General features: G+C 42.0%; 1 protein-coding gene across 1 annotated transcript; it reads left to right on the top strand.

The window, feature by feature from the left end:
• The first annotated feature begins 3 nt into the window (after window positions 1–3).
• On the top strand, window positions 4–27,820 carry jakmip1 (janus kinase and microtubule interacting protein 1). The gene is made up of 23 exons (XM_050042782.1): window positions 4–517; window positions 9,132–9,433; window positions 10,526–10,858; window positions 11,420–11,581; window positions 13,448–13,660; window positions 15,163–15,276; window positions 15,472–15,618; window positions 15,886–16,056; window positions 16,946–17,005; window positions 18,364–18,492; window positions 19,177–19,305; window positions 19,538–19,621; window positions 20,603–20,665; window positions 21,684–21,782; window positions 22,694–22,795; window positions 22,889–22,942; window positions 23,032–23,097; window positions 23,290–23,358; window positions 23,614–23,691; window positions 24,675–24,884; window positions 27,254–27,319; window positions 27,507–27,583; window positions 27,683–27,820. The coding sequence occupies exons 2-22, from the start codon at window positions 9,278–9,280 to the stop codon at window positions 27,555–27,557; spliced, it is 2,556 nt and encodes an 851-aa protein (XP_049898739.1). The 5' UTR covers window positions 4–517; window positions 9,132–9,277; the 3' UTR covers window positions 27,558–27,583; window positions 27,683–27,820.
• The last annotated feature ends 8 nt before the right edge of the window (window positions 27,821–27,828 follow it).

The following is a 27,828-nucleotide window of genomic DNA, read 5'->3' as shown; positions in this document are numbered from 1 at the left end:
GCTTCTATCACGCTACCGGCGACGCCCGACCGGCGTTTTTTCCCCCCTCCCATGTTCCCGTCGACACGGGCACCGACACAGCTTTATTTATTTATTTATCTATTTTTTTACTCATGTGTTTGGATTCTGTAGGAACGTATGACGTCGCGCGTGCACCTCAAGTGTGTGTGTGTGTGTGTGTGTGTGTGGGCGTGGAGGAAAATGTCAACGTGCGGCGCGCGAGCGGAGGAGAAGCCCTGAAGCTGAATCCAGTCTGTAGCTAGAGGATGATATCAGCGGCGGAATTACAACTTGAGCCGCTGTGTAACTGCTGGAAAATGCGCGTAACATCCGAGGAATAAAGTTGTAAAGGCTCGCTGCTCGCAGCTAGCTGGGCTCGGCATCTTGTTAAGAGCTGGAGGTGAGTTAATTCAGCTCCGCACGCGCCCAAGCCCAGCCTCCCTTCCTGGATGTGAAGCAAATTAGGCAGCTAGGTTTCAACATCAGGACACTTGTGACCACCGGACCTCCATTTCAGGTAAGTTTGCTCCGTGTGTGGTGACAACTTCTTGCGGACAGGCGGTTAGCCGCTGTGACACATAACCGACATCCGTGTTTCATGTGCTAACGAGCAGTAACGTTAACGGTCAGCCGACATCATATGTGGCATTCAGTGTGAGTTTTTGGCCACCAACGGTAACTGGCAAGCCTCACGTCACGTAAACCTAGACAGGGATGTGAATTTTGTCTACACCGTGAACCTGAGTGACACCTCTGGTCTCTGGCCGACTGTGCCAGCTAGCTAAAGAGGAAGTATGGTGATGGTAACGTTACCCGACACGAGCGATTAATATTCAACTGCTTTTACTGTCCTCTCACTGATACGTTATCATACAGTACCGATGTTTCTTCCCGTGTCTCGCCTGATATTAAAAGGGAGGCCCCCATGTGAAATATGGACCTCATTAGTGTGTGGTCCAGCCAGATCAGCACGGTGGAAATGCCTCATGACAGTGGGTGCACACATGAACACCACCACATAACAGCCGGAGTGCAAGGACAGCCGACCTCTGTGGCTGGAGGATGCTGCAGCAGCCCCCATGCATGTCGCCGTGGGGTGTGGTTGGCAAGCCGGACAGACAGGCAGACAGGCAGTAGTCAGCAGTGTAGAGCGCTCCCCTCCACCAGCAGCACTCTACCCTTTAATCTCCCATTTGACAGCTCATTAGAGAGCTGGCCACATCGCATTAAGCCATCCCCAAACATCTCCACCATACCAAATCAGTCCCCTGCCATGCATGTACTACTCTTCCCGCCCGGGTGTGTTTACCGGCGGTGTCTGTCATAACAGCTCTGGCAGCTCCAGAGGCTCGTAAATCTGCCTCGGTGGACGGCCAACATGTGTTGCACACACACTTCTGTTTGATCAGCCTGCTCAGGGCATGCTGCAAAAACTATGATGCAGGCTGGGCTCATTTTATGTGTTGTTTTAACTGATCCAGAGTAAGCAATAGCTGTCTCCTGCAGGTACTGCAACAAAAATATTATTACATTTGTGACAGGATGATAAGATCACTGTCTATCAGGGTGGGAAAGCAGCACCAGCTACTAGCCAAATGCTGGTAAAACATGAAAGCAATCAATTATTTACTATTGAATGGTTGGTGAATTTGAACATGCCATTCTGCTGTCTATTTATGATTATTTAATGTCATTTATCCACCCTGACCTCAGCCTGTCAATCTCCTCTATGTTACATACAGTGTCAATGAATTCTGACATGCACTGGGACTCCTCTTTACGTCATACTTTCTCCCTCTTTTTCCCCGCACACGCCCTCCACACTCAGCTCTCTAACTTAATTCATCCCACTTATTCTTCATTCATAATCCTATCTCTCCCTCCATACCCCAGTCTTCAACAGCGTAACACTTTGAGTCACTGGCTGCTTCCAGGATAATCCCCGTGGACTGTACCCACTTGTGCATGCCTCTCTCATGCTCCACTACTTTGCTTACAACTATTTCTTGAAGCCATACCAGAGTAATTCATCCCATATTTTGAATGCAAAGAGTGGGATGGATGAGTAAATGTCTGTATTGTGTCTAAATGTTTATGTGTAACCCAGGGGGTAAATAGTAACCAGTCAGTACTGATTAATGTACTGTGTAGTCAGAGGGAGAGGCATGGTTAATCACATTACGTAGTGCACAATCATGTCTTTTGGAGGGGGATGAGGCTATCTCTGCTAACATAGCTGCAGCCATGCATGCAAAAGCATACATGCACAGCACAGGCCCAAAACACACCTCCAGCGATGAAAGACGGGGACGACCAAATTGTCACATTAGTAGGTGCTATAGATCTAAACCCTCAGCAGTGAAACTAACAATAGCAATAGCATGAATTGGTGGCGTGCATGTGTGTGACAGAGACACAGAGCAAGGGAGAGAGACATCTTGTTTATCTGTTTAGGTTGACTAGTCATTGGGGTCAGTAACTTGTTGTAGTCATTCTGCTGGCATAGTAGTTTGTAGGTCATATGCTCCACTAGTGCTGCACTTGGCTGGGTTACTCAGCCTCTCAGTGGGATCTTACTGTGTCTTTGGAGTATCGCTAGACTGCTGTGTGTGTGTAGATGTGTGTGTGTGTGTGTGTGGACTGTGGACGGATGTCTGGAGTGTGGCCAGAGCTGCTCTGACAGTGTACAGTCTGCTGAGGCTGATATGCCTACAGTGAGAACGTATGCGTGTTGTGTCCGAATATAATTCTGTGAGGTACAATGATAAATGTAAAGTCTGTCCACACCATCACTGTTGATTTTTAACCTAGACGGAGAAGCAACATGTCTTTGTTTTAGCTTCCATTTGCAGCTCTTTTATGTATTTATTGGGCTGGCATGTCTCACTGAAGTCTAGTTAATGTTTGACACCATGGGAGTGTGTGTGTGTGGTCTGTCTAGCTTCGCGGAGGTCCTTCTGTGAGTGTGTAACAATAAGCTTGAGACAATTCCAAAGATGTCTATCTACGCAACATTTTGTGCTTCATTTATAACCATAAAACACCTATGATGTCTGGTCTTTCTAAACTTATTTATTTTTGTTGCAATTTACTTGCAATTGTCAGGACTTCTTAGTCAGGGTGGTGACACTGACATCCCTCAGCGATCAGTCATTTGATACAAACACACATCTCTCTGAGGGCTTAATTTTGTGATGCCCATCAAGGACAGGTTTATGGCACTAAAGTTAGAAGTGTAAATCACAAGTTTCATTTATTATATCAATTCTTTGGATATTTCACAATGTCTGTTAGAATACGATTTCGATCAGTTTAATTCAGGGGTCTGCAATTGATATGAGATGATATCAGTAAATATCCTCATTGTTTTCTTGGCTGCTTGCCATTGTCTGCCTCGTGCTAGGCCATTAGCACTGTTTAGATTTTTAGAAAGGAGGTGAGCTTTGATGGAAGTGGTGACACAGACTGCCATGGGAATTTCAAAATAAAGGTGTAACTTAAAGATGACAATACATATCGATGTTTTCACTTTGCATTGATGATATGGGACTGTTCATTGAATTGTTCTTTCATGGGATCGTTCACTGAATCACTCCAGATTGATGCATACACCCCTAACTAATGGCAACACTTATTCCAACTGACTTGATTTATATTTAAATAGGTGACACAATTAATATAAACTTAATAGAAATTGTGAGATGTGTTAAATAAACCTTGCTTTTCACAGGAAGAAACAACTAGAAGTGAAATGATTGGTCGAGTAATCCATTAATCGATCGACCAGAATTTTATCAGTAAGAATTTTGATGATCAATTTATCATCGAAGTTAATTTTCATGGAGATTTGCCAAAAATTTTATAATTGCATTTTCTCCATATGATATTTTGCTGCTTTTTCCCTTTCTTATATTAAAGTAAACTGAATATCTTTGCGTTTTGAACTATTGGCTGAACCAAAAAAATCTTCTGATGTTTTATAGAATAAATGACTAATCGAATACTTCAGATAATGATCTACAGATTAATTATAATGACACTAATTGTTGTTAAACAGGACAAAGTGGAAAAGGTTTCGGTTTTATTTATTTACATTTGATTGTATGGCTGTATTACTAAGGTATGCTGCAGACTCACACTCAAAGGCAGAAATGTTTTGGGAGTACAGCCACCACATGTACCTGAAAGAGCAATAGAAAACTTAGTGGTTTTATTGCCAATTGGGAGGCGGACTTTTTTTTTTTTGCAAGGGCCTCTTGTTTCAAATGATCAAAACAGTCTCCAGCTGTTAAAGTTGGTTACTTTAGGCACTTGTTTTAACAATATGCTGCCCTACTACTGTCCATTATATTGTACCGTTCACTACTGATGTTCATCACAAAAATCTTCATACAAAGATAAACAAACATTGTCTTGTCTTACATTTAAATCTTCCAGCTAAGAGACAGGCTGTCTAGGAACACCCATCAACCAGTGTCCTGTTGTAACCCTGTACAGGCCTGTCATTTCACTCAGAGACTTCCTGAGGCAGTTATGAAACCACTTATTTATGTTTGTCACACTTTGTTCAACCGTTTCTGAAAAGATGAAGATTTTAACATTAGCCAGTTGTAGCCAGGTACCAGCCCAAAGCCTTGATTATGCTATACTTCAACTAATAATCTAATGTTGTGTTGTAGGATACTGACACATTTTGTTGCTGACTTTTTTGGAGTCTCATTCTCAAGCAGCCATTAGCTTAATTGTGAAACTCCTCAGCAGCTGCAGGATTTCTTCATCACTTATTTCTTGCAGTCACAGTTGACTGATTTAACTCCATTGTTTGTTGAAGCTGATAGTTTCAGTCCTACATTCACTGCTTTAAAATATACCTCAAAGGTGTTGGTCAATTTACATTTTACTCTTTGCAATATATGACTTATGATTGATTTGATAAGTCATAGTAATCTTCTTTTGTTATAGTATGAATGGATTATGTCAGCTCTATGTGGATAATAGCTGGGTCAATGATGACTCTTTGATCTTGGCCATAGGTTTTACCTGTTGAAAGGTTTTTGTTTAAACAGTCAGGCTTTCTAGTGCAATAAAAGCTGGGCAACTGTTTATATTTCACAGTGGATGAGGTGATTTAAGGTCTATGACCTGTGCTGGCTTTTGTTTGCTTCTGTGAACATTAAAGGTGATTGTTAGCTTCTTGGTGCCCCTATAAAGTGCTCCAGTTTCCCCTATAAACTCTGAAAGTTTGGTTCTGGCTGCCAGCTTGGGAACATGTGGCTCCAGGGGAGCTTTGTGGGAACTGTGTGTGGTTGATGGCATATTCTTACAGTATATGTTTGTGCCTGAAGAATCTGGACTAAAGTAAGAAATGAACTATACATTATATACCAAGAGTTCTGCTGTGATGCAAGAAAAGGTTATCAGTTGACTAATTCTGACTCAAAATATGTGAAGATAAATTGTGTAAAAATGATTCATGTGAATCACCACTTAAAGCTACAGTTAATAATTTTTCTAAAAATATATTTTTCACATCTGCTGAAACTGTCATTATATTCACACTGCACTAAATTAGATAATCTATGAGAAAAATCATCTCTGCTTACTCTTGCATTGCAGCATTTCTAATGGCCTTACTGCATGTGAATGAAAACAACCAATCAGAGGAGTCTCTAATGCAGCTGTCAGTTATGTCAATCAGGGTTCACGATGCCTATTTTTCATCTCAAATGTTTTCAGAAACCTGATTTTAGTGTACTGTTTAGCTGTAACATGAGAAAGTTTTTGACCTGGCTGCCATGTTGGATACAGGTAAAAACAGAAATACCATGTACCGCACCAGCTGGACCAACTTTCTCATTTTATAGCTAAACAGTACACTAAAACATTGGGTCCAAACTGGTCCAGCCATGGGGTCAAGATTTCATTAGTTTAAAGTCCACACAGTTTAAAATATTCAGCGTCAAACTTGCGTTTGGCCATGTTGTTGATAGTTTTCTGTCTCTGTCTAGTAGCTGTCCTTTAGTTGGTCACTCTACAGCAGGAAACGGCACTTCAAATTAAAAGCTCATATGCCAGAAATTCACTGTACTTCAGTACAAAGTTGACATGTTCGTGGGTCACTTGCAGTCCATTCAGAATGGACGAGCGACCCACTTTTGGACTGTGACCCACCAGTTTGGAACCACTGTGCTAAAATATGTCTCTGAAAACATTTGAGGCAGGAAGTAGGCAATGCAGTAACAGAATCTTTATTCATATTTAACCAGCGCTGCCAAGTTTGATACAGCAGTTCATGGAGCGATTGACATGATTGACGGCTGCTTTAAACACCCCTCAGTTCTGATTGGTTGTTGCTGACCGCGCTGGGTCTGATTCTAGCGAATGCCATTAGAGGCAGTAGGAGGGGAGGAGGGACATAATTTTTTTCCACAGCCTATCTGTCTCATGTACTTCTTTCAGAATATAGTGACAGTTTCGTTACCAACTGTATCTTTATGTTATCTCCCTCTGTTTCCACTGAGGAAGAGCATTACATTCAGATGTTGGTAGGATGAGCGTCCACACCTCCTTCCCTATGAAGAAAAACTAGTAAAACCATCCGTTATACCTCTCAGCCATTTCTGCGTGGGTACACCTGGTCTCTGATAATGGACCAGGCATGCAAAAACATGCTTAAAGCAGTGGAAGGCTGGAAAGTGATTCTGGGTCAAGTCTGTAGACCCACAGTAAATAAATACATGCTTGTTAGTAATGTGAATAAGTGCAGGGAGCTTTTGTGTGACTAGATGTCAGCTGTGTCTGTCCCTATAGTTCTGTTTAAGACTCAGAGACTGTGTCGTTGTGGCAGGACTTTCTGTGTGTGAATGATTTCTCTCTCCCCTCCGCTCTCTCTTTCTGTCTCTGTGAATGAGAGTGAGATCACTGATTGCCTCAGCTCGGTAACATCACCATGCCAGCAAGTGGGGGTGGAGGGATGTCAGAGGAGATGGGGGAGAGACGGTTGGAGGATTGTTCTCTAGTAGAGGTCTGCATGGTTTTTTTTCCTACTTTGCTCCTACTCTTCCCTCTTATCTGCCTCTCTCTTATAGGCTTAATCCTCCATCCTCTCTCTCCTCCCCACTGTTTCCCAACGTCTGACTGTGCGTGCTGTGTAAAAATCCATGTGGAAGAAAGCTCCCCTGCCCTCCAGCATCAATGCATTTCTGTCTCTCAGTCAACCTCAGCTCTGAGATTGAATCAGATAACAAAATGGTGTGTGTGTGTGTATGTTTTTTTTCCCGAACGTGCAGCCTCTATAGGATGCATTTGTGTGTGCACCGTGTCTCTGTGTGCATATTTCAAATCCACTGTGAGACTCCTCCTTCCCATCATCCTTTGCTATGAGAGGAACAGAGTTTTTGAGAGCAAGGGTTGCCTTGGTAACTGTTGCTGCCATCTGTGTATGTTGTATGAATGTTTGTAGATAATGTGTGTGTAGAAAAAGATGGAGGCGCCTGCGGTCTTAATGCTTTAGCTCCCTCGTTGTTGCATTATTTATTTAATAGTCAGCAGAAAGAACTGGAAGGTTACTGGGTTACAATTCATTCCAGGAAGAGATTAGAGGAGTCCACTTTCAGCTCAGTGAATGTGTGTCATTGTAGCAACAAATCCATAACAAAATCTGCCAAAAATACACCTGCTAACACAACTGTCGCCTGCCTTTGGCGGGGAAAAGGAGGATGAACTGGTTCAATCGGATGTCGCTCCTTTTTCCAATTTAGCAGATGCAATGCACCTCATTAGTTTTCCATTAAAGGCACAGTTCACCCTCAAATTAAATACATATTTTTCCTCTTACTTGTAGTGCTATTTATCAGTCTAGATGGTATTGATGTGAGTTGCAAACTGTTGGAGATATCAACCGAAGAGATGTCTTGAATTAATGGACTACATGGCACTCAGCTTGTGGTGCTCAAAGTGACCCAAAAAAAAACAGAAAAACATTTGAAAAACTCAACAGCAATATCTCTTTCCAGAAATCATGGCCCGGTTACTCAAGATAATACACAGACCTTGTTGTGAGCAGTTTCATGTAGAAACTATTTTCTTTCTACTGACCTTCGCAAACCGATCATATCACCACACACAAAGAAGCATGCATCTATTCATGGATGAGAGGCTCGCGCTTGTGACAGTATGAGATGTAAACATTTATGGTGTCGTCCTTGGCTCAATGGTGCTAGGTGAGCTAGAAGTAGATGTTATGATTTGCTGCTGCTGCTGTTTTATATTGAAGCTCTTATAACTAGAAAAATAATACCAGTGGACACCCTTTCAGTATATCCAGTATGTTCAGGAAGGGAAAGGTTGAGACTCTTGCAAGTCTTGCCATTATATTGCACTGATGGATAAAGTGGAAGGATCGAATGGCAGTAGTCGAGGCAGCTGCTGTCTAAATTCACCTTGTCCAAACAGTTGAGACAAAATCAATCAGGTATCTATTTGAAACAGTAATTTATTTAGAAGGTGTGAAGACAAAATGAAGGCAGTAGAAAGGGCAGACAAATGAAGCAAAGATTTCTAAGTCAAATTTTCCAAGGAGGCTTTTCTTAACCTCCATTAATACAAGCCGTCAGCACTCAGGGAATTTGCAGTTAAGTGATAAAGGAGTGCTAATGTGTGATGATTAGTTTGTTTTGCAGCGGTTAAGTGGACCACAGTGATGCTAGGGCATCTCTTTATTCTGCACAGTATGTATACAGGTCCAGAACAGATTATAGGACCTCTGGACAAAGGAATCCTCAAAGTAAAGAATTCATCTATTAGTCTACTTAAAGAGAGAAGTGATAGGGGGATGTGAGAGACCAGGGACCATAACTGTGGTGGTCAGACACATTTTCATGCACTGTGGGGCTTCTAAGTACAGCCCAGGGACTGGAATAGGATGATGATAAATGGCCCACGTGTATATGTTGGAGAGAGGAGGGTGACAGAGGAGAGTGTAAATGTTAGTCCCAAAAATAGTCTGCTTTCCCCTAGGCTGTGCGTCATGTGGCTTGGGTCCAGTGCATTGTGCAGAGTAGTTTGGTGTAACCCAGTTTTTAACACTGACTCACCTTTTTTCCTTTTCGCTCTGTTTGTCTCTTAAATAGAAACTCCCAGCAACCTCCAGCAATGATGTAGACTTGACAACGATGACGCAGGGCCGCGACAGAAGGAGGAGCAGCGACTAACTCTCTCCTCCTTTTCACCCATACCCGGTACTCTATGTCCGTCCAGTTTGGGTGGCCGGAGTGCTATGTCCTCAACCACACCCCCAACGGCCCAACCCGTTAAAAAGGGGAGGAAGCCGGAGAAATCAGAGGTGATGACTGACTCGGTGCAGGTCACCAACGAGGAACTGAGAAGCAAACTCATGGACACCCAAATAGAGCTGCAGCAGGAGCGGAGCAAGGTGAGAGGGAGGAAGAAGAAGAGGAGGAGGAGGAGGCCTTGTGTATTAAAAATAATGACAGTGACAGGAGAGAGTCCCCTTTAAATCATCACAATAGAAGCGGAGGAAGCGGGGGAAGGAGAGGGTGGCCAATTTCAAAGAATTATTTATAAACCATTCACTTATTTGTGCCGGCTCATAGTCATGAAGTTGAAAAGGCTTTTTCACTGCAGCTAATATTCAATACAAGCACACTTACTAAGAGGTAATACTCATAGTAGCAGCTGTAATAATGCTGAATGCACTCAGTTATGAGCTTATACTTAGTTCCACATGTTGGAGCTTCAGTTGTTGATAGTTTTTTTCCAGTGTCTCATTAAGAAGGTGTAAATGATGCACACATTTTCATCAGTGTACACCACATGGCCAGCCAGCATTATATTTACTCAGTGGCTGTTAGGCCTGTCCTTCCAACACGGCACGTAGTCAAGCTGTCAGGGTGGATTGCCTCTCCCTCTGTCTTCTGATTGACAATGAAACTACCTCTCTGCCCTTCTCTGCATCCATCATGGTTGTACTTTGAGAATGGCAGTAACAGTGTCAGGATTCAGTTCTTACGGGGGCAACTTACTTGCTTACTAAAAGCATATGCGCTATACGTAAAAAGCATCTGCAAGATGCCATATGGAGCAGTGGGTGTAAGAATGTCAACAGCAGTGCATAAAGTATAATATCAACAGTAAGGGTGGGACAAGTACACAAAAGCATCAAACAGAATCATTTATCATGCTAAAATTAATCTGAGCAGACAGAGATATGAGGAGGTACATGCAAGGGAAAATTCTTTTTGATTTCACATTTATTTAAGTCAGCACAGGAGCCATAACTGTTCTCCATTTGAGTGTCTACTGCTCCCTGTTGGGGAATAAATCACCACTTGAAAGCTGTGCATCCATTTTGTTTCAAACTGCCAGGACCCAAAGTGCAAACTTGCAAATGAAGTCGTCACAGTGCTGCACACAGTCTGGGGGCAAACGGATGGCGGCCTGTGATTTGTTTGATAATGATTGGATTCTTATGCAACTCTAATGGCAAAATGTGTCGCTCTCACAGGTATGTAAGCTCCGCGAGCGGCTCCAGGAGCAGCGGCAGGCTCGGGAGCTTGAGCAGCACAAACACGCTGTGGCGCTCACTGACTTGCGTGCCAAACTCCATGAAGAAAAGCTTCGGGAGATAGCGGCTGCCCGCGAGACCCTGGCGCGGCAGCATGAAGTCGAGCTGGCCCGGGCCATAAAGATTCGGGATGCTGAGGTGCAGAGACTCCAGGGGCTTGTTAACGCACTTAGAGATGGAGCTGCTGACAAGCTCAAAAATGCCCTCCTGGCAGAGGCTCGGGAGGAGGCCAGGAGAGCTTTTGATGGGGAGAGGATAAAGCTACAGCAGGAGGTGGGTTGTAGCATGTATTCAGGTGACAGTAATGCGGTATTGAATATATTTTCATTATATATTGTGGAATAATATGGAGTAGAGCTCAAACTTTGCTTCTAGTCAGTGCAGCAAAAAGCCATATTAAAACCATATTTAAACCATAATTAAAGCACTTGCATATCGGCCTCAGCTGCCAATTGTGACCGCTGTCTTTTTGTTTTTGTTGTATTTAGGCTGTGACCTCATGAAAACAGCATTTTGTGGAAAGTTGGCATTCTGAAACCATTATATGAGTGCACATGTGTGTGTGTGTTAAAGTGTGTGTGTCAATGTTGAGTGTTGTTGATGTGGGGCTGTGTAAACCTTTGTAAATTTGCTGCTGAAAAACAGGAAGCAGGGTGGAAAAGCCTGTTTCCAAGCTATTGTTTCTTTGTAGCCTTTCCAGACAAACAGGGCATCTATCATTACAACTGTCTTTTGGATAGGATGTGTGTCGATGAATGCGAGAGTGTCACTCTCTTTGTTGGTGTGTGTATTAATATATGACACGTGTGTGTGTGTGTGTGCGTGGTCTTTTAGATCCAGGAGCAGAAGACAGCCAGGAAACAGGCTGAGGAGGCACATGCAAATGCTCTGCAGGCAGATAAAGCCAAAGCAGCAGATCTCCGCACGGCCTACCAGCAGCACCAGGATGAGGTGCACCGCATCAAACGGGACTGTGAAAGAGACATTCGCCGACTGGTGAGACCACATGTTGCTGGGAAGACACACATAAGAGATACTACGTTATCTTAAACTGACATGGCCACTCAAGGAGTCTTTAGATAAAGACTAATGAATTGAAATATTGCAGGTGACTCTGTGATATGATATAATATGTCACACAACAGATCATTCAAATGTATTAGAAATTACTCCATCTCTTTAACCCTTATTTACCTTGGTATTCCAGTTAGCACATTTGTATTTACAGTATCAACATGCCTAGACTGTCTAATATTTCTCAATAACTTAACAACAAGAAGTAACAATCACTTCCTCAACTTCCAAGCACTGAAAAACTGAGCTAATCTGCCTCATGAGGACCACATGTGGGTGTGGTTTGATCAAATTTTATTGCCAGTGGTCTGGCAAAAAAAAACAAAAAACCCAGCAAACTCACACAACTGTCATCACATTTAAATGAAAATGTAGTTAAACCCTTGCTGCAAAACACACTCCATAAATTGAAATGACCAAAACTGTTTTAACTTGGTCAGAAAGTGTGTGCAGTAATGCTGTGGAAGTAAGGAGCTGGTTGAGAAAATTGTTTTTTGGGCCTTCAAAATTAGATGGAGGGACAAAGTGTGCACACATCCTGGCAAAAATACTCAGAGGCAAGACAAAAAAAATACTTCACTGCTGGGCACAGAGGAGGTTTGCACACTGTAGGCTCTAAATAAATTGTTTATTTCTCTTTTTCTCTTTTTAAGTTAACATTTCGATCCCCAAGATCTTCCTGAGGCTCTAAATCTTGCCTTAAAAAAGAGGAAAAGGGAAATAAACTATTTATTTGGAGCCTACAGTGTGTGCTCTGCCTTTAAAATTTGATACTATATATGATCACTTCCCCTCTGGGCCTCTGTTGGAGTGTTCTGTTATGTCCATCACAACAAGCTAACCTCAATTAAATTACAGAATACAGAGCAATGAATAACAAAAAGACAGGTCTTACGCTGCCCTTTAAACAATGTATTATTGTTATTCCCATGATAGGTTATCTTGACAAACCCAGCAGCTGTTACTTTTATAGTCCTTGTCTGTCTCAGCCATATTTGAATATCACCTGGAATACCTCACACCCCGACATCTGTTTTCCTGCTTCTGAAGTTTATCTCACTGACATTGTGTGAAGGCTAGAGGCTAATTGCTGTACTGTCTGTCTTTGCATATCTCACCATGTGGTGCTTATCTGCCAAAATAAAAGCCTGTATACCTGCTGCAGTTACTCATTAATCATTTTACATTTAGCAGGGTTACAACAGGCATTATTGTTAGCAAAGGAATGTTTGAACAAGGAGACTTAATAGTGTTTGGAGTCAGAGTGGTAAAAGTGCAGGAAATGCCAGTGTTAAAGAACAAAATATGGAGGGAAGTAGATGTGGGAGCATTTGTCACAAGAAGTTGTGTGAACTCGGAGCAAGAACAAAGCTTCATAAATTAATCACAGCTGAAGCACTATATTTTAAATGTTAAAATGCTGTGGCTCCCTTGTTCTGTTCTCAGCCATCGGAGCAAACAGCTTGTTAGACTGAAGGTGTAGACAGAGTGGGACGTCAGGTTAAAAGCTGCATCACGGTGAACATAATTGTTTTCACATAAAGAAGACAGAAGGACAGTGCATGTCATGTAAACCAGATACTCACATTTTTTGCTGAATTTTATGAATATTTTTGGTGTATTTCCTTCAACCTGATCTCAGAAGTATCTGCACTACATATTACTATTTAATGTGAACATTTTCATTGATTATAATATAGGCTGTAACTTGGATTTAATGGAAAACTGTCTGTTTGCCTCATTCACTCCTCCCACCACCCACTATGTCCCTTACTATCCCGCCCATAGATGGATGAGCTGAAGGCGAAGGACCGGGTGATGTGTGCCCTGGAGAGGGAGCTGGGGGTGCAGGCCGGATTCGCTCAGAAGCTTCAGCTTCAGAAAGAAGCCCTGGATGAGCAGCTGGGTCAGGTACGAGAGGCTGAGAAACACAACCACGGCAGCCCCAAGAGAGAGGTGATGCCTGGGCTGGGGGACAACTCAGACCTGCTCAACAATCAGGTACACACATCAGTACATATGAATGCATGAGTAAATTAAAATCATGAGCTAGCGGCTACTAGCCACTCCAGAATTTCACTGCTTTTTGGGGGGATTGTTGTGGTCTAAAATGTCCGGTTTCTGGCAGCTTTTCCAAAAAATTGCAATGCATGTTGTGATGTTTTAAATCATTTTTTGTAAAGAAATTGCAGGAGCAGTTGAAAGTTTCAGCCATTCTTCGGGTATGTTTTGCAGTCGAAAAGTATTTTTCAACTGATGACGTTTGTGTTCCACCATAACATTGCACATGATGCAAATTAGTTCACCCCTGCTTTTGAAAAGAGCATCAGGATTGCCTTGCATGGCCTTTAGCAACCATTTTTGTCGGTAACATGAGACGTTTGTGTCCCACATGTCTGCGTCGTCACAACCAGAAACAAGGAAGTGAGTCCGGTGATGTTATGCGAGGGACTGCTATGATTGGTAAAACTCATGGGAAACAATTATGACAAATCAAACTTGCGGAAAAACAGCAGTCCTGGGGGGAAATCACAAGTACATGCAGAACTCACAGGGATTTGTCAAATTGGCGTCAACTGTTGCAATTGCAACACATTCTGTAAGGGCTGGCTAATGGTGCTAATTAATAGCGCTAAACAATGGCAACAGTGCTGACAGAGCCAACGGTGTTAACCAGGGGGAACTGCAGGGTGGGCACTACGCCTCCGTGCCGATGCTGCAGGAAAATTACTGATAACCACCGTGTGAGCGCAGTGCAACCTTGTGGCAATGAGCTAGCCGTTATACACACATGCACAAACATGCACTCGTGGTCAGATGGGCTTACCACAACAAACCACACAGAAGCAAGCACACAGAGGCAGCATGACGTCAGTCTCTACACAGGAGGCCATCACTCCACTATATCTTTACATAGAAAATAGGGGTTTGCTGCTATATTAATGCTTTGAATGTCATATACAGAACCGTAAAAGTCACTGGATTTCTGATATTTTTCAGGGTAACAAAGCCTCTACAATATTGAAATGACAGAAAGAACATTGGATTTACATTGATTCTTTTACTGAACTCTAGAATATTGAAGGTAAAATAAAGGACAAAAAATCTTTGTGTGTTTTTGTTACTTTAGCAGGTCTTAATGGCAGACAGATCCATCCTACCATTCTGATTGTAAAGCAAACTCAGGGACTTTTTTTCCCTAGTGATGAGTAAAAACATCCATCATATGTCATATGGAGATATACAACAGTATTGTATATCTTTACACCAATTCACACCTGCACATGCAGCTCATACTTTCAGCTCATTCATGAGAGAGAGGCATGTGAGAGGCATGTGAATACTGTGTATACTTCACATACAGGGTCACAGTAAAATGGTGTCTCATCCTTCATCCCGCCTCCTCTTTCCCATCCACCTCAATTACTTGCCTGCCTGCCTGCATGTACTCCCTTTTTTAGTTTTTATCTTCGTCCTCCTCTCCTCTCCCCCCGGCTCCACAGGAGGTGGAGGAGCGTGACATGAGGAGGTTCCAGCTGAAAATTGCGGAGCTCCACTCGGTCATCAGGAAACTGGAGGACAGAAATGCACTGCTGGCTGACGAGAGGAATGAACTAGTGAGAAACACACACACAGAAGGTCATGCATGCAGAAATTACAGGCCTACACGCCTATGAAACATGTATTAAAACATTTTATTTTCTATGGCCTCTAACCTTGATTTTGCCCCTCCTGCTCAAACTGGAAATTCTGTCTCACTTGGAGACTTAGGATTACATTGTTTCCCCTCCCTGTTTCCTTCCTCTGTTCAGTTGAAGCGGGTGCGAGAGGCCGAGAGCCAGATGAAGCCCATGTTTGAGAAGAACAAGCGGCTGTCCAAGAAGAATGACGACCTCTTGCAAACGCTGCAACGCATGGAGGAGAAACTGAAGAACTTGAGCAGAGAGAACGCTGAGATGGTGAGATGCACACTGTATATTATTTACTGTGCCTGCTCTCTGTTGTTTTTCTCTTCTGTCTAGTGAAAGAATAATTCAAAGTTCAATTACTTGTAGAAAACAGATATTTTAGTATGAATCTGTAAAGAAAGACAGATTGTGTTGCTGCAATTTGGGTGTCACTGAGAATATCATTAAAAAGGAAGCGGGACCTCTACTGGCTATTTGAGGAACAGCATGAAATAATTCTCTACAACCATGATGAAGCTTCTCTCTGTCCACTTTCAGAAGGAAAAAGCGACCTCCTCGCGGCCCCCCTCACAGCAACAATCCATCCAGCCCCAGCTGAAACGGCCAAGCTCCCTAACAGACCTGAGCCACGCCCACGAGGAGCAGGAAGTGGAGTTCCTCAAGCTGCAGGTTTCTGAGCAACGGGGCATCATTGACGAGCTCATGCAGGTCAGGGTTTTACTCAAACCACATATTTTGTGAAGAAGTTTCAGTGATTAAATTTCCAGTTCCAGTGTCACAGTTTTTAACAGCTAAGTATGGCATATATTTCTGTAACGAGCGCTGATATCTCATTTTTTCTGTAAAATAATCAAAGATTGTTCTAAAATGGGAGTGGGCTGGGTGATATAACAATACATGCTGTCAGTTAATAGGAATTTGTCTCCTGTCAGACAATTTGCCGCACCAGAGGCATCACATTGTGAAAGCACCCGCTGTAATCGGTGCTCTCTCTGCCTTTTGGATCCCCTCAGTTTAGGGGAATAAGTTATATATTTTCAGAAAGGGGCAGAGGGTGTGTTTGGTAGAATGTAAGCTGGTTCAAGATTATTTCTACGGGGTGACCTCTAGCTCACCTGGTAGCGTGTCTGCTCCATATAGGCTGAGTCCTTTGTAGCGGCCTGCTGCATGTCATGTCCCCCTCAACCTTCCCTGTCTCTCTGCAGCTGTCCTTTAATAAAAAACAAAAATAATCTTAGAAAAATAATGTTTCTACAAAATTTCTAATTCATCCTTCCCATCCATCTTTATGCCATATTTTCATAGCTTTTCATCACATCACTTGGCTTCAGCCCACATGCTTTATTATAATTACACCGCTTGCTGCACCATTACCACTTCATGTCAAACTTATAAGTGTTATAATGCAGTTTTTCCATTTTATTGCATTCTTATTTGACCTTGAAATTTGTAGAAAAATACGAAATGTGACACTGCTGCATGAAATCTAATATTCTTATTGTTTTGACTGAGCTGTGTGAAGCATTTGCAGCTCACTGAGTCTCGACTGAATATCAGATGTGGGGCTCTCATTGTTATCTACTGTGTTTGTCTTTAGGAACGTGACCGATTGGTGATGAGCAAAAAGAACAGGAGGAAACCTCTGAAACTGTCTAAAGTGAGTGTCCACGAGTGTTTTAAAATCCAGTGGTGCGTAACTAAGCAACTACCTTATCTGTGGTTGACTGATCCTTAAGTACTGTTTTTAATTAAGTGTGTGTGTGTCTCTGTGTGCATGTTTTGTGTTTAATTGGGCTCAGGAGACAATGATGACAGTATCCCTCACAGCTGGGAGCATTACGCTGAGTACACATGCAGCTCCTGCTGAAACCATCCACCACAGCTAGAGGAAAATTATTTGTTTGTTTCTGTTGTTGCCTTATTTTATTTAGTGTTATGAATGAATGAATACATTTAGTGCAAAAATTGCAAGCTTAATTTGTACACGAGTTGGTCTTTTTTTGAGCTTACTTACATGTGGATAAAGAGGGGAAAGAGATGAGGTTGACTTATAATAATGGTTTTAATTGGATGAGGTGACTGTGTTAGACAAAGGTAATTGCTGTTATGTGTGCATGTTTACACCTGGGGACATTTCAGAGTTTATGATGTTGCCAGGAGGAGGAGTTTATAGATGCATGTCAGATATTTTCCCCCACCTCTCCTGCTGGAACTAGTTTGTCACCTTGGTGAGGTGGATACAGGGTTGGGCACAGCGGCTTGGCTCTTTTTTAGGACTTAAACTCAGAAGCTGAGTGCATGAGCTTGGAGACAATATCCAGAAGCTGCCCTTTTGTTTTTTCTGTAGGAGTAATTCCATTGTAACCAGAAGCTTTATTGTCTGCTTTTCCATTTTGTGTGGGAGTGCAACGGAAAGCATTTGGGCTTTTTGGACGTCACTTAAGGCCTGCACAGTCTGTATAAATCAGCTAGTGCAGTCCAAGATACGATAGATGTATTTGGGGGAGATTCTTTATAGTTTTTTGTCAGCGTTTTTGATCTAGTAGCAACATGACGGAGTACATCCTCCTTATCCTCTACTTCTCGTCCTTCATTTGCCTCTGTGCCCTAGTTTGCCTCTACTTCTCTGGTTGCCAGGAGATGACTTATAAACATGATGGTAAGGACTCTGTGGGGTTTGGAATGGAGTTAAGATCAGAAAGAAGTAAACAAACACGCAGAAATTTGATCTGATATGATCAGATTATCTTGCCTGAGATAAACAACAGAATGACAATAACTGGTTTAGACAAAAGTCAGTGAATAAACTATTACTGTACAAATTTTTTAAACATACTGTAAAGCTGAAATGTTTGGTGGATTTAAGATCTTATTTAAGCTAAAATCAGGTGTGATATAATCTGGATGAATGCTGGATTTTGGGCTTTGGGCTTTCTTTAGATTGGACAACATAATCTTTGCTAATTTTATTTAACAATGTGCATATCCTCTGTTGTTCTCTTTTCCTCCATGCAGAGGCATGTTGTGGAGACATATTTTGGATTTGATGAGGAGTCGGTAGACTCTGAGACCTCCTCTCTGACCTCCTACAACACTGACCTCACTGACCGCACACCGGCAACTCCAGAGGAGGATTTGGAAGAGGTTGGAAAATCTTCTGTTTAAGTTGAAAGAAATAATTTAGGCTGTGTGTCCATATAGTGTTTTTCTCTGGCAAAAACAATTGCTGTCAGGATGCTAGAGGGCACTTAAGTGTTGTCTGATGGCTACATCGACAGCAACATGCTTACAACACTCACTAGCAACATTCAGTGTCCGGCCGATCTGCTCCCACGGATGAGCTTTTTTTGTCTTTGTTGTGATAGTTTCTGTCTGACATATCATACAATTCGGGATAGACAGACATAGCCAAGCTTCTCCTGCATTTTCTTGGTTACCTGAATGATGAGTCCTGCCCTATCTAATATAGATTGGTTGCCTGCAAAGGACCACAGTGATGACACCAGTGTATTTCGGAAGAGTTCAGAGATTTCCCTCTAGATGCACTTGAAGTGGCCACACAAAAAAGTTAGAGTGCTCTTAAAAAGAGCCCTTTTTTTCTAGGCGGCAGCTTGCGGCTGCATATGCTCTCTTCTCACTTGGAATAATTTTAAAAAGACGCTGGCACTCGGAATAAACACTATATGGACACTCAGCCTTAAACTATATTATATTATATGGGTCTAACACCATCTATGTAAGTAAAATAATTAAAGGTAAAGGTTAGTGTGTGCGTTTGACCATGTCTCTTTTTAATATATCTTTAATTTCTACTTTTATTTGATAAAGACTATTTCCCGTGAAGAGTCAGAGCTTCGCTTCCGTCAGTTGACCAGAGAGTACCAGGCTCTCCAGCGTGCCTACGCCCTTCTTCAAGAGCAGACGGGGGGCTCTCTGGATGCTGAGAGGGAAGCCAGGGTTCGTATCACTTTTAACCTCTATGCCCTGTTTGGCCATGATCCCTCAAATGTTTTTCTTTACAACTTTGCAAGAAAAACTGTACATAGGACATAAGAAGTGAATATTCTGTAACTTACAAATCTATTAAATTATTGAAATGCATATTTTGCAGTAATACCATGTAAAGTTTTCTTCTGCTGTTAAACCAATTTTCATGCTGGTCCCTGATGGCTGAGCTTCCCTCCCACAGACACGTGAACAGCTGCAGACGGAGCTCAGCAGCTGCCAGGCCAAGATAGTGGACCTGGAGAAGGCCTTGGCAGAGAGGGGGCAGGTAACAAAGACAAGGGATGGTGACAGGAGCTCACTGGTCCTGCTCTCACTGGCCCTCCTGCATGTCTGTCTGGCTGCTCTGCTCCTGGGCTGGCGCTTTGCTGACCAGGTCTGCCGCAGAATCCTGTGATGTCACTTCCTGCATGCTCTTCCTCACCCTCTATCCTTCCTTGTTGGTTCTGTTTCTTATTGGGCCTGTCAGTGCTGTCGAGCCTGGAGAGGAGACTTGAACCAATTTGATTCCTGTCAGCTATGAATAGGTTGTTTTACTAGATGTTAATCCAGTAATGTCTTGCTTTTTCTGAATTTGAAAATACAGTTTACATTAATTTTAGTTCATTTAATTTGTACAAAAGTGATCATAAAACATCTTAGTCTGATAACTAAGCCAAACATTGTCATGTCTAGGAGAAACGCCTCGGCTGTTTTCTCAAAACTAATGGATTGAAATAACTTCTGGCACCTTAATTATAACCTACACTGAATATCATGAGGAACACTAGAATTATTGTGATGAATTCATATCAGCAATCTTAGTTTCTTCATTTGTTGTGAGGTTTTTCCTTTGTCACTGCACATTTTCTGCATGTTGCCTGTTCCACTGTGGCTTGACACAGCTCTGTTTATTTGATTTGCTGCTCTGCCATTTTTCATCTCAGATCACCTTCTGTTCCCCCTGTTACTGTGAACTGTGGATGACTGTGAATGCAGCTCCTTTGCCTGTTTTCTCAGGAGAGGTCTTTATTTCTCTGGATCAATAAACTTGTGCCACTGCCACTATGCTCCTGTCTGTTTGTGTCTATGGTACATCTGCATGTGTCATTTGGAAATACAGTACATGGTCCCTGTGTTGGTTTTGATTTGGCTGATTGTGTTTCTGACAGCTTTGTTCATTACACCCTATTGTCGGGGATGCTTTCCTCCCTTTCCTGTTCTTGTCAGTATCATTTTGTGCTGATGTTGTGTTTGGTTGTTATGGCAGGATTCAAAGTGGGTGGAGGAGAAGCAGTACTTGCTCAGGACCAACCAGGAGCTGCATGAGAAGGTAGATTGCATTAGCCTATACTCACTTTTATTGGCAAGATAGATGCTGCGTCAAGATACTGCATCATTGCAGACTTGCAGAATGCCAACTAGAGCTTGGCATTGTTTAAGATCTTTAGTGCCATTGCTAAAAGATACCGTAGTATCGTGTATTCTCTGTACTGATACCAAAGGATACTTCAGCGCCTGATATTGAGGAATATGGACATTTCTGCACAATCTTTTGTCCTGCTCCGAAACCTTGTTTTTTTTTTTCATTTAGCAAAACGTGTAAACACAAGTAGTCAAGAACATGTCCTATATAGAATACAGTCTAAAACCTAAATGCCTTACATACACTTGACAGAAAATACAGCATAAAATTGAAATGTTAGAAACCAATTTAAAGAAATCCAAGAGAAACAAAAGAAACTAAAGACTGACAATCTGGATTTCATCACCAGATTTCACCACCTCTGTACGCCCCCGGAAACACCCCTTTTCACAATCTACTCTCATGCCACATACAACTCCCCTCGGTTTATCTGTCATTCAGTAAGTTCAAGGGTGATAATTATGAGTGCTTAAGGCACAGCCAGAAGCAGTATGAAATTAGAATTTCTGGAAATGTGTCTATTTCTGTAGAGCATAATGATCAAAGAAAAAATTAAAATGATTATTCATTTTTGCAAGCAGTCATTGCCAGCTTTCAGCATTTGACAATTTTCCATAAACTGTGATAAAGTTGATGCCAAAAGGTTGGAAACTGAGCCAGAGTGCCGACCTCTGAATGATCCATGAGGTTATATGATGCCAGGCTAGCAAAGCACAACCAGTAATATGAGTTGGCTTTAATTTGTGGATAAAAGTAAAATTAAATTTTAGCACATTTAATTTTATTATGAGGTTGTTAATTTGAGTTGATTCTAAGCTACCTACAAAACAAAAAAATATGATAACAACATTCATTATTCAGAGTATTCATAATGCTTTGTAAACAACACTAAACCATTATAACAAAGATTTGTGTGTGTCTGCAGGTGTGTGCATCGCAGCAGGCCGAGTCGCGGCTCAAGGCCGAGGTTCAGGATGCTCGGGATCAGAATGAGCTGCTGGAATTCAGAGTGCTTGAACTGGAAGTAAGAGACTGTACCAACGCCAAACTGTCACCAGGAGGCGACAACAACATCAGTTCCTTAATCAAGACCTACATAAAGTGACTCGCCAGAAAGACAGACGGACAGACGGACAGACAGACAGACAGACTGTTCATTTGTACACACTTGAGTCCCCCTCTGTATACATTTGTGGTTTCCATTGTTTTGCATGGCAGCTGTGTCCACTCCCCTTCCAGTGAACTGGATTTTTTTATTCATGAAAGAATGTTGTGTTAATGTGTTCAGATGAATATAATTTTTAACTGAATAAAAATGTATTTAAGTTGGATATTCAATCCCATCTTGGTTCATTTTTCCTCTCATTTTTGCATGTGTGTCCCACGTTTTGTTTTCCAACAGATAAAAGCTTATGTATAGTATAGGAAAGATAAAACAGTGTAGCGTTATCTGCTAAGTATTTTTTCTTTAATATTATGTGAGAAATTGACATGTGCAGTGAAAAAGTTACTGACCTAGAGGTTTAAAATAGGTAGCATCACTCATATCAGTTGATGCTGCATCTGTTTATGTAGCAGGAGTGTCTCAGTATAGGCAGAGCAGCATCTTTTTAAGATCACATTTTCAGTTTTGAGTTTCAGCATGTGTTTTCAATCTCCCTACTGGTTTGGTTTGGTTTCCCTTTTAAATCTATGGGTTTCCACCTCCCTCATTTTGGCAGATCCCGACCATGTTTTCAGTGTCATGTAAGTAAATCCCTCATTCACTCCCTTTTCACACTCATGTAGTATGTTGTCCACAGTGCACCACCATCAATGATATGATCAACTGTAACATGACTGTAGGACTTGTTAGTCTGGCTGATAAGATGTGTTTTTGTTTTTTTTTGGTGTATGTGTGTGTATGAATATTAACATGGTCATTACTTTGTGTAGGAGAGGGAGCGCAGATCTCCTGCCCTCAATCTGCACATGTCTGCATTCCCTGAGAACAGCAGCAGTGCCCTGCAGATCTACTGCAACCAGGAGGGAGTCAAGGTGATAACACACACACACACCAACACAGACTATTTTATTTATTGTCCTTTAAGACTTCACGGAATCAATATGATGGCTGGCTTTGACCTGCAGGATGTAATCATTCCTGAGCTGATGAAGAAGCTGGATATCCTGGGGGATAATGGGGTGAGTTTTAACACACTGCTGGATTAAAAAAGACATTTTTATAAGTGGTATTCTTATTAATTCTAATAACTCGTGTTTTGTTTTCGTAGAATCTCAGAAATGAGGAGCAGGTTGCAGTGATCCAAGCAGGGACGGTGATCTCACTGTGTGAAAAGGTGAGTAAAAGGCCTCTCACACATGTTGTGTTTTTACTGCCACATGGTGGACACCTGCTGCAATAACACTTCATGTATCCCCAAAGCAGCCACTACATTTGATTCATTTTTGTTAAATTAAACACAGATGATAAAAATACAACTATTGTAGCTTCTGAAAATGCATGATCTTTGCCTTCTTTTCGTGTGCAGTGGCTGAAGCAGATAGATAGCACAGAGGCCGCTCTTACTCAGAAGATGATCGACCTGGAAAATGACAAGGTGAAAAATCAATACCATCAGAGTACACAAGCTTTAAACTGTTAAAGATACAAATACACTTTACCTTTGACTGCTGCATAAACAAAACAAGCTATTTATCTGCTTGTTTTTTTTTCTCTTGTTCCAATGTCAAAAAGTCCACCCAAATCTAATTTGTGCCACTCACAGTTTTCCTGGCTCTACAGTATGCACTGTACTCTACCATTTAGTTGTGATACCACATCCTGCATTTTATGTTATCACATCTTGTTGTAGGAGCTGTTCAGTAAGCAGAAGGGATTCCTCGAGGAAGAGTTGGACTACAGGAAGCAGGCCTTGGACCAGGCCTACATGGTACGGAACCTGGAGCAGTATGACCTTGTCCCTTTATGCAAAAGTTGGCCAAAGCCTCTCAAACAGACAACATGCACTCATTTATATTATTTACAACATTAACCAAGGTTGTGTACAAGCACTAGTGGTTCATGATAAAGTGATTGAGGAATGCAGGGGTGCACCATTGTCATTCCAGCATGACACATAAACATTTGGAACCCCATTAAACATCATGAATGCAACATCCTCCATAAAGGTAAAATTTGTTGCATTGTGTCGGGATACTGCATCTTTTACCACTGAAATCTAAATTCTCTTAACAATGGAAGCCACTGAATTGGCCGAGGTATTTGGCTTCTTGTTTGTTGGCTTTATGCCATTTACTGATTTAGTCTTAAATTGTAGAAAATATGAAGATGTAATGCCTTTATGTATATCCTGTGTACTTGGTTCATGTGGACAACAAGTGAAGCTGAAGAAAAATTAGACAGAATGGGTTTAATAAGATTTTAGTGTTAGATTTTGTTAGTATGAATGATCTTAAAACATTCTCCCCTCCCACTGATTTAAATAGGCTGTTCGCAGTAAACATAAGTTAACACTTAGGTCACTTTCCATAAAATTCTAACCGTTTGATTTGGTCAGTTTTGGTGTTGGTTTGTGTTTATGGTCCCACGTTATATTGTGTTGGTAAAAGCTTGTTGTTCACATGGTAACTTTACTGGAACAGAGAGAATAAAAACACAGTTTGTGTTGTTGATATAATGAAGTTACCATGTGAAGGTCAAGCCTCAGTAACCCCCAATATAAAGTGGAACAGTGTTCCCCATATCTGCCATGGTCACAGTGGTGTGTGTATGTGTGTGTGTTTGTATCTGTTTGTGTGCGTGCCTTCATGTGTGTGCTTGTGCATGCCTGTGTGTGTGTTTCTGCATGTGCATGTGCACGTCCGTGTGCGTGTGTGTACCTGTATGTGTGTGTGTATATGGCTGGCTGTGCAGAGGATCGAGGAGCTGGAGGCCACGCTGTATAGCGCTCTGCAGCAGGAGCAGCCGGCATGCCAGGCGGTGGCCGAGTCGCTGACAGACAGGCAGAGGGAGGAGCTGAGGCTAGCCGTGGACAAGCTGCGGCGTCAGATTCTCCGGCAGAGCCGGCAGTTTGACAGTCAGATCTTACAGGAGCGCATGGAGCTCCTTCAGCAGGCCCAGCAGGTAAGGCTTAAAACAAATGCAGTCAGGTTACTGAGTCCTGCCCTCCCTCAATCTGACCCCTGGTTCCTGTCTGAAACGTCTGACCCCACCAGACCTCTGGTGCTATGAAAAAGATGCAGTATCCCTGTGTGTGCAACCTGTAACCCTATCTGTAAGTCCAGATGTAGAAGTGGAAGAGTGAAAAGATGAGACAGAATGACTCTGTGTGTGCTAGTGTGTGTATTTCATTGTGATCTGAATAATCTCCCCCACTCCTTCAGTACCCCTCCACTCTGCAGCCCTCACATTAGTTTTACACCCATGGCTCGTACAGTATATGTGATTCATTGAGTACATCAACAACCACTGCACCCTAAACTTCATTTGAATCAGTTGAGCTGTAATTTACTAACATGGTCTTCCTAATCTCTAACCAGAACACTAAAAGTGCTGTTTGTAACTCTGGAGAAACATAGTTGACCCTTGAACCCTGGTCTGCTTGAAAACTGGGGTTCTCGGTTCACTTGCAAGTGAACCCTGGTGCGGTTTGCTTACAGTGGGAAATGCAAAAGGACTATCCAGCGAACCAAAGAGAGGAAGTGACTTAGAGCGCAGTGCATTTTGGAAGAAAAAAAAAACAAAGCCAACAGCGCAAACCAGGAGAAGCATAGGTAAAAAAGAAAAAGTTGGAAAACGTCTTGTGGGCAGACATGGAGTAGTGAGGAGGTGCAGGCGCTTATTGATAAATTTGGTGTTGCGCCATTGTTTTTGTGGTGACCAAGCCAGCTTAAGGGGATGGATTTCTGTTTTCTGTCCTGGCCAATCGATGAGCCGGGTTTTTTTCTTCCTCATGCTATGTTTCTTCCTGGTCAGTGGTTGCTTCGGGCAATACCGCCCACAAACGAGCAGCTGTTGTAACTGCGTGACGTTGTCCAGGCGGTTTGGTCGACTTTAAAAAGTGCAGTGTGAAAGTGAACCGAACCAAATGAAGGTGTTAAATTTTTCGGTATTCTCCGCCCAAATGAAATAAGTCCCTCGGACTATCCTGGTGTGAATTAGAGATGCACCGATCCAGCTTTTTCAGTGTCGATACCGATTCCGATGCTGCGGCTTTGAGTATCAGCCGATACTCAATACCGATCCGATACCATGGTTGACCTAAAAAGCTATATACCTTTACATGTAGAACAGAAAAGATTAGAGGCATCAGGCATTGATGAATGAAACAAGATTAAACAGATTAATGCAATGATGAACTATTTATTTTTAACTAAAATAAACAATTGTGCAACAGCAGTTGCAATAGTGTGAAATACCTCCACACAGTAGATTCTCTCCTTCGCTCCATGGCGTATGTGACGTAGCTCGCGTTGCAAAAGATTTAAAGGGAAAGGATCGCCTCAGGTATAGGTTGCATTTTCCGATATTCGATCCAGATATCGGGTTGGTGCATCCCTAGTGTGAATGCGCCGTAAGACACACCTTCAAGATGTAGCCCTGTTGTAAATCCCTGCTGTGCTGGGCTGCAGCCCACACCAAGAAAAAAAGGGATATGAGTGTCATATCCAGGTTGTCAAATACCGACACTTTGGGTCTATGGTTCAAACAACCAACCCAAAGCGTCAGTGTTTGATGACCATGAATGAAACTCCACAATCAACTGTCTTTCTCTAGAGTTACATACAGGACTTTTAAAACACATTCTAATCAACTACTCATGAAATATACTAACAAAGTAAATACATTTATGGAAACTGCTGATTGTTTATAGATAGATCTAAAAATCCAGAAAAACCGTTTCCTCCTCCCCACAGTTGGCTTCAGTTTACACACTTACTCACTCTCATGGCTGACTCAGTGGTCCAGTAACAATAATTTTAACAGCTTGTTTTTATTACCTTATTAATCACTGAGCTGGGTTTGCTTGAAGCATTTAGCTTCACCAAAGATACATTTGGAAGATATTAAATGAAAGAGCTGGTATTTTAGTTTTATAATTTGTGTCTTTCCTCGTGTGTTTGCCTCCTTTTTAATCCTGAATACACTTATAGATACTGTAACTAGATTAAATATACTTCTGTGAACACTCGTGACATTCCAGAGTCAGTGAATGATCTGCTCTGGTTTTAATATAAGGCCCAAAGATATAGTCATTTCCACGGTTCACTTTTAAATCTGGTCTTCGGTTGCCATGGCAGCACCGTCTTACCCAACACAGCTACCATGGAGACAGAAGGCATGATGGGAAAGAGGCAGAGTATTTGGAGCATATACAGGAATTGTTGGATCACGGTCTTATTAACTGTTTATAAACTGTTTCTTTTGTTAGATTTGATGAGATCTGGCCGAGATATTTTGACGAGCTAACCACGTCTGTCTTTGCCTTGCAGAGGATTAGAGAGCTGGAGGACAGGCTTGACTTGCAAAAGAGACAAATAAAGGAAATAGAGGAAAAGGTACATACTCACACTTTGTGTTTCTTTTTGTTGTGTTAGCTGTAGCGTGACAAGACAACGATAAACAAGAGACAACTTGAAGGACTTAACATCTGTACTGATGCTGTGTGTTATTTTATTAACTTCTTGACACTCTTTTCTTCTCTCTCCTTTTCACCTGTTATTTAAACTCCTTGTGTTCCTTTAGTTTCTGTTCCTCTTTTTGTTTTTCTCTTTAGCATTTATTCTTTGGCCTTAATGAAAGTGACTGTGGACCCACATCAGGTAGCACCTTTATTCACTGTATCATAACAGTTTCTAACACAGTTACAGTGACAACAATAATGACAAGGAAATAATTAAAAAGTGTTTTCTTTCTCTTAGGTGTTAAGGTGCTGTGGAGGCAAGCGAGGACAAAACAAAACCTAATTGTTTTTTATGCATTTGTAGACCGCTCACGAAAACCCCATGGCCTTTTTTGATAAATGTGCACTTTTGACCCTTACCTGGAATGCAAACATATTTGTGTA

The sequence above is a fragment of the Epinephelus moara genome, chromosome 4 (assembly GCF_006386435.1).
Source record: "Epinephelus moara isolate mb chromosome 4, YSFRI_EMoa_1.0, whole genome shotgun sequence".
Taxonomy (NCBI): Eukaryota; Metazoa; Chordata; class Actinopteri; order Perciformes; family Serranidae; genus Epinephelus; species Epinephelus moara.
This window is presented reverse-complemented; position numbering and strand designations above follow the sequence as displayed.